This window comes from Penaeus vannamei, chromosome 33, assembly GCF_042767895.1.
Source record: "Penaeus vannamei isolate JL-2024 chromosome 33, ASM4276789v1, whole genome shotgun sequence".
Lineage (NCBI taxonomy): Eukaryota > Metazoa > Arthropoda > Malacostraca > Decapoda > Penaeidae > Penaeus > Penaeus vannamei.
Genome location: NC_091581.1, coordinates 19780622 through 19788121, shown reverse-complemented (window position 1 = coordinate 19788121; position 7500 = coordinate 19780622). Strand labels below are relative to the sequence as shown.

The 7500-nt window shown below is 42.3% G+C and overlaps 1 protein-coding gene across 1 annotated transcript in view; it reads right to left on the bottom strand.

Annotated features, from left to right (window-relative positions):
- The window catches only part of LOC113822464 (nose resistant to fluoxetine protein 6), a 30933-nt gene that overhangs the window by 10642 nt on the left and 12791 nt on the right, over positions 1 to 7500 (bottom strand). Inside the window, exons 6-11 of the mRNA XM_070145030.1 lie at positions 6985 to 7093; positions 6195 to 6279; positions 4414 to 4595; positions 3558 to 3744; positions 1849 to 1942; positions 1169 to 1268 (exon numbers count right to left, since the gene is read on the bottom strand). Coding sequence (XP_070001131.1) covers positions 1169 to 1268; positions 1849 to 1942; positions 3558 to 3744; positions 4414 to 4595; positions 6195 to 6279; positions 6985 to 7093 — 757 coding nt within the window. The remainder of the gene's footprint in view (positions 1 to 1168; positions 1269 to 1848; positions 1943 to 3557; positions 3745 to 4413; positions 4596 to 6194; positions 6280 to 6984; positions 7094 to 7500) is intronic.

Below are 7500 nucleotides of genomic sequence, written 5' to 3'. Positions count from 1 at the left end.
TGATGATAATGGTAATAGTGAGAACATATGGATAATGATTAGGATAATGGGGATGATATTGATAAGGATGATGGTGGTGTTGTTTATGAAAATAATAAGAATGGAAAAATAAAGATGGTGATGGTAATAACGATAATAATCATAATTTCAATAATACCATTAATAGTAATGATGATCATTGTAATGCCAACAAGAACAATAATAATAATAAAAGTAATAAAAATAGAAATAACAATAGTAATAATAATGATAATAATGATAGTAGTTAATAATAATGATAATAATAATAATAATGATAATAATAATGATGATAATAATGATGATAATAATAAAGATAATAGTAATAATGATAACATTAGTAATGATAATAATTGCAATGCTACTGCTGCTGATGGTAATAATGAGGATGATAAAAATCAAGATAATGTAATCTTAATAGTAGCACTAATTATAATAACAGAAATAATATTAACAGCAAAAACAATCCTTTAGCTTCTCTGTGTGTCCATTAGTCAAAGTCCTTATTATTCCTGAGAGATTATACAAAGAAAAAAAACAAAAAACATAGTAGCTTTCAAACTATTGGAATCAGTTATTTTCGAAAATCGTTACTCAAAGCTTGGGTTCGTCACGTGAAAAATACGGAAAGTTTGTGTCTTTTTTAAGCCAAAAGGTGAACTTATTTAAAAAAAAAAGTATTTATATATCCTTTCTTCTAATTATTATAATAATACTGATATTCTAATTATGGGAGAGTGTTAAAATTTTAGTTAGTTTTGTGGAAAGATATAATTCTTTTATACGTCGCTTGTGGATTAGTATGCGTCCTTTTTTCTCTCTGCATATCTGTCTGTCTGTCTAAATTTCTATCTGTCTATTTATATAATGGATATCTATGTACATATCTAGTGCCTTACAATCGCTGATGGTGCGTTAAACGTAAACATTTAAGCCAGCACTTGGAAAACAAAAAGAAAAACAAAACAAATTCATATCAACCGAAATGAAAGGACGATATACTATCATCTCTATCCCTAAACGTAACGTAAATACAAATACCACTAAAATAAGGGGAATTAAGCAAAAGAACAAGAAGAAGAAGAAGAAAAGGAAGAAGAAAACATCTGAAACGGAAGCAACAGCATAAAACTATCTAAATAACACCCACGCCATGACGTGGAGCGGCACCGGGGGGAGGTCGTGCACCAGGATGATGCTCATGGGCGTGAGGATGGACCCGAGGCTCACCGCGCCCAGCCAGCAGAGGCCTGCGGGGGGAAGAGGCAGGGGCTTCATGTGTGTATATGTATTGGTTTTTGTTTATATGGATATGTATACACACACACACACACACACACACACACACACACACACACACACACACACACACACACACACACACACACACACACACACACACACACACACACATACACACATACACACACACACACACACACACACACACACACACACACATACATATATATATATATATATATATATACATATATACATATATATATATATATATATATATATATATATATATATATATATATAGAGAGAGAGAGAGAGAGAGAGAGAGAGAGAGAGAGAGAGAGAGAGAGACACACACACACACACGCGCGTGCGCGCACACACACGCGTGCGTGTCAGGTAGATAAATTGTTAGATAGACAGATAGAGAGATAGAGATAGATGACCTAAGAAAGAAACCCATAAATTCAGACATAAATCAACCGACGAAGAAACTAATCCGTCGCTAAAATACGATAATGATAAAAGACGTGAAGCCGTGAAATAACAAAGCATCAGGGTCTATGGTTCCAGATTCCCATCACTTACCTGCGACGCGGTGGAGACCGAGAGGCAGCAGCAACAGAGGGAGAATCAGGAGAAGCTGCATATCGACTGCAGTGTACCAGCAGTGATCCAGGCACTGAGAGGGAGAAGGGGCGCGAGTGAGTGAGTGAGGCAGAGAGGTGAGGAAGGGATATGGATATAGGGATAGGGATAGGAAGAGGGAGGGGGAGAGGGAGAAGGAGAAGGAGAGGGGGAGGGAGAGGGAGAGGGAGAGGGAGAGAGGGAGAGGGAGAGGGAGAGGAGAGAGGGAGGGAGAGGGAGAGGGAGAGGGAGAGGGAGAGGGAGAGAGAAAGAGAGAGAGTGAGAGAGAGAGAGAGAGAGAGAAAGAGAGAGAGAGAGAGAGAGAGAGAGAGAGAGAGAGAGGGGGGGAGGGAAAGAGGGAGAGAGGGAGAGAGAGAGAGAGAGAGAGAGAGAGAGAGAGAGAGAGAGAGAGAGAGAAAGAGATTAATATACTTTTATATTCAGCTATGTATGAATGGAGGTAATAGATGAGAGAGAGAGAGAGAGAGAGAGAGAGAGAGAGAGAGAGAGAGAGAGAGAGAGAGAGAGAGAGAAAGAGAGAGAGAGAGAGAGAGAGAGAGAGAGAGAGAGAGAGAGAGAGAGAGAAAGAGAGAGAGAGAAAGAGAGAGAGAGAGAGAGAGAGAGAGAGAGAGAGAGAGAGAGAGAGAGAGAGAAAGAAAGAGAGAAGAGACAGAGACAGACAAAGACCAAGGACAAAGGCAGAGAAAGAGACAGAGACGAAGGAATGAGGGAGCAAAGCGACCGAGAGAGAAGATCAACGGGCGTACTCTATTCACGCCCTCGCTGCCATTATTGTTTTATGGAGCCATATCTCCCGGCGCCCCTGAAGCCATCACTCAGACCGTGGGCGCCGTTTCACCCGAATCAGTGTGGAGTTTATTGCAATCTCTCGCGCAGGAGGAGTTGCAAGCCTCTGCCCTCGTAAGATTTCCATTCTAATTGCGTTTAAAGGGTTTATTCCGGGCTATTCGCGTAGCACAGGGAAGCGCGATTTGCCTATTCTGTCTAAACGTACTTTGACTTTGGCGAAATTAAAAGGATTGTCTTGGGTTGAAAGGTGGGCGTTTATTTGCCTTCTTTTCTGTTGCAGTTATATTTCTCCGTGCATTGCATGACGACACTCGCATTGCATAGCGGAAGTGTGGGATGGTCTGTGAGATTAGAATTATATATAAGAGTGAATATATGTCTATCTATCTATTTTTGAAGTCAGGTACTCAGCCCTATGTATCTGTTAATAATTTCTTTTCTTCTATTTATTAATCTCAGTTAATCAGCCCTATCTATCTGTCTATATATTTGTTCTACCTCTCAATCTTTCCTTCATTTCGTAATATATCAGTCTGTATGAATTTAAACCACCAACAACACACCTCCCTCCCTCTCATCCTACCTCCGCCCCCCTTCACGTCATCCCTCTCTCCTTCTCTCCCATCCTTTCTTCCATCCCACCTCTCTAGTCTCCCTCTCACTTTTCCTCCGCCTCTTTCTCTCTCCCTACCATCCTCCCTCTCTCCCAACCTTTCTTCCATCCCATCTCCCTAGTCTCCATCTCTCTCGTTCTCCACCTCTCTCTCTCTCCCACCCTACCTCCCCCTCCCCCTACCCACACCCCCTCCCTCTCCCTCCCACCCACACCCCTCCCCCTCTCCCCCCTCTCTCCCACTCACATCATTAACATCATGTCCTTCGTTGTGTCCGAGGATGTAGTTGTTGACGAAGAGCGGATCCTTCCACCAGTGCGGTCCACAGCGGTCGCGCGTGAAGGACGTCAGAACATCCGCTCTTGGGCCGTAGGCGAAGAAGCGCAGAAGAGTCGCGGAGAAGAAGGAGACGAAGAAGATGGTGGGGGATAATCTGTGGAGGGAGGGAGAGGTCGTGAGTGGTCGTAGGTGGTGGTGGGAGGAGGGCGTGGGTGGTGGTGGGATGTGGTGCGTGGGCGTTGCTGGTTATGAGTGGTCGTTGAAGGTCGTGAGTGTTTATAGGTGGTCGTAGGTGGTCATGATTAGACGCGAAAGGCTGGAAATGGTCGTCACAAGCTGTAAGTGGTCGCGAGTGGCCATGAGAGGATGTGAGTAGTCGTTAGCGGTCGTGGAAGAGCGTGAGTGGTCGTGTATTAGACGTGAGGCCATCTATGTCAGGCAGTTAACCGTGGCCTTGCCTTACCTCGGGCCAACCATCTGGGGCTCTGCTGTGGTGTGAAGCAGAATTCATAGCAATGGGGCTATCCTTTGCATATAGTATCCCTTGTGCATAGCCCAGTGCACCGCATAGGCATAATAACTCAACAGTACAAACACACACACACATACTCACGTCTACACAGACACACACACACTCACACGGACACACATATACACGGACACACAGACACAAACACACACACACATACACACACACACACGCGAACAAACACACGCAATCATCCACACCCTCACACCACCCACCTCACCCAAAAACATCCACACCCATCGCCCCGCCCCCCAAAAATCAATCCCTACCCAACCACACCACGCCCATACCGACCTAAAAAACCTCCTGACGAAGTTCTTAGCATAGAGGGCGAACATCTGCCCCGCCCGCATAGGTCTGGAGGGCACGGCGAAGGGCAGGAGGCGGTAGGTGACGAGAAGACCCCCCAGGAAGAGGAACGTGTCCACAGCCAGCCAGCCATTGGTCACTATTTGGCCTATTAGGGGGTCTTGGTACTGTGGGAGGAGAAGGAGTGGGGGGGGGAGGCAGGGGAAGGGTGGGTGGAAGAGAAGCAAGGGTGGAAGGGAGGCGAAGGAGGGAAAGGAAGAGGGAGAGAGGAAACGGAGTAGGTAGTGTGGGAGGAGAGGAGGTGAGGAAGGGAGGGTGGAAAGCAGGGGAAGGAGGGAAGGAAGTAGGAGAGAGGAATAGGAGTAGGTAGTGTGGGAAGAGAGGAGGAGAGGAGGGGAGGGTGGAAAGGAGGGGAAGGGTGGAAGGGAGGCGAAGGAGGGAAAGGAAGAGGGAGAGAGGAAGAGGAGTAGGTAGTGTGGGAGGAGAGGAGGTGAGGAAGGAGGGTGGAAGCGAGGTGAAGGAGGGAAGGAGGAGGAAGAGGAGCACATAGTGTAGGAGGAGAGGAGGAGAGGAAGGGAGGGCGGAAAGGAGGAAGGGTGGAAGGGAGAGGAAGGAGGGAAGGAGGAGGAAGAGGGAGAGAGGAAGAGGAGTAGATAGTGTGGGAGGAGAGGAGGGAGATGAATGGAGAGTGGAAAGGAGGGAAGAGTAGAAGGGAGAAGGTAGAGGGGGTTGAGAGAGAAGGACGGAGAGAGGAGGAGCAAAGAGGGATGGAGTTATTAATATGAAGGGTGGAAAATACGGATGGAGGGAGAAAGAAAGGGGAAGGAGGGAGGGAAGAGTTAAAAAGGAACGGAGAGAAAGAGGAAGAGAGAGAGAGAAAGAGGAGTAAGGATGGATGGAGAGAGGAAGGGAGGAAGGGTGGAAGAGAGGAATGGATAGAAGGAAGGAGGGTAGGGAAATAGAGATGGATGGAGGGAGGGAGGGAAGAAGAGAGGTAAGGGGGGAGAAAGGTTAAGGAGGGAGGGAAGGAGAAAGGGAGGGAGGGAAGAGAAGATAGAAAAAAAGAAGGAAGGGAATTAAGGAAGAAGAGAAAACGAAGGCAGAAAGGAAGGAAGAAGAGAGGACAAAAGGGTAGGAAGAGAACAGATAGGATCACGGTAATTATAAAAGTAAGAGTAATTATAGTAATGATAGTAATGATGAGAGCAATATATATTATAGGGCAGGGGTGTCAAACTCATGGCCCGGGGATGATCATAAATGACCCAGAGGAAGGTAAGAAGAATGATTGGCCTGTGAGGGATTTAAATTTCACCAAAAACCTTATTTCTTCTCCGTTGACACAGATGGTAGTTGAAATTTATGGAGTATAGTCAATAAAGATAGTTCAAAACGAGGACTCCAAAATAGTTTTGATAGACGATGATAATATTTGATATCATAATGTTATAATCAGTATAGTAAAGGAAAGTAAAGATCCCATAGTGATGGTTATCAACGACATCTCTTGAACAGAATCAACAGCAGTAATGCTATTAAATTCTACTATCTATTCATTATCTATTTTCTATTCATTATGCTGTTTATCATATCATTATATCACATTATTATTATGTCATAATATAACTATAGTATACCATATTACATTATCATACTGTTATATCATATCAATTTGTTATATTTACTATATTATTATCACAACTATCTATCATTTATCATACTATCTATTTATTTATCTATCTAGACTGCATCTCGGCCATACTTACACGAAGGGAATCGACGGTGTTAGTTATGTAATCTGTAGCGACTTCATATTGAACACTGACGATGATCCATAACATCGTCACGACCCTGTCAACGGAGTCTTTTTTAATACGGCGAGGAAGACAGATAAATTCATAGATAGATGGAGAGATAGACTGGTGGATAGGTATATATATATATATATATATATATATATATATATATATATATATATATATATATATATATATATATATATATATATATATTTCACACACACACACACACACACACACACACACACACACACACACACACACACACACACACACACACACACACACACACACACACACACACACACACACACACACACACACACATACACACACACACACACACACAACCACACCACAGACAGACAGACAGACTAAGGACAAAACGAAGAGAAAGAAAGAAACAGACAGATAATAAAGATTTATAGACGGACAGAAAGAGAATCCCAAAACAAAGAGAAACAGACAGACAGACAGACAGACAGGAAGACAGAAAGACAGACAGACAAACAAACAGACAGACAGACAGACGGGCAGAAAGACAAACAAACAAACAGAGACAGACAAACAAACAAACAGACAGACAGATAGACAGACAGACAGACAGAAAGACAAGCAAACAAACAGTCAGACAGACAGAGAGAAAGACAGACAAATAGACAGACAAAAATACAGACAGACAAACGAACAAACTGACAAACAGACAGACAAACAGTAAGACAGACAGACAGACAGACACGAAGCGCCAACCACGTACCTCAGAGCCGGAAGACAAGTGATCACATTTGAACTTTCTGATATCTTGTATGTAAATATTCGCTGTAAATTACCATATAAGGAAAATCCTATGAATATTTGCCATGCGCCTGAAATGTAGAGAAGGAATGCATATTGAGTGATGATGTATCACTGTTGTTGTTGTTACTTATATTATTGTTTTTGTTGTTATTATTGTTATCATTGATATTAGTATTAGTTGGTGTCATTATCGTGATGACAATTGTAATCAAAATGACATTATTGATATTGTTAACATAGGTTATGATTGTAATAATAATGATAATACTGATGTTAATGATAATGATGATAGTGATAGTAATAATGATGATAATAATAATAATGATAATGATAATGGCAATGATGATAATGATAGTGATAGTAATAGTAATAGGTATTATTATTATTATAATAATAATGATGAGTATAAGAATAATGATAATTGATAATAGTAACACAAAAACATAATAAAATATAATAATATAACAATAAAAAT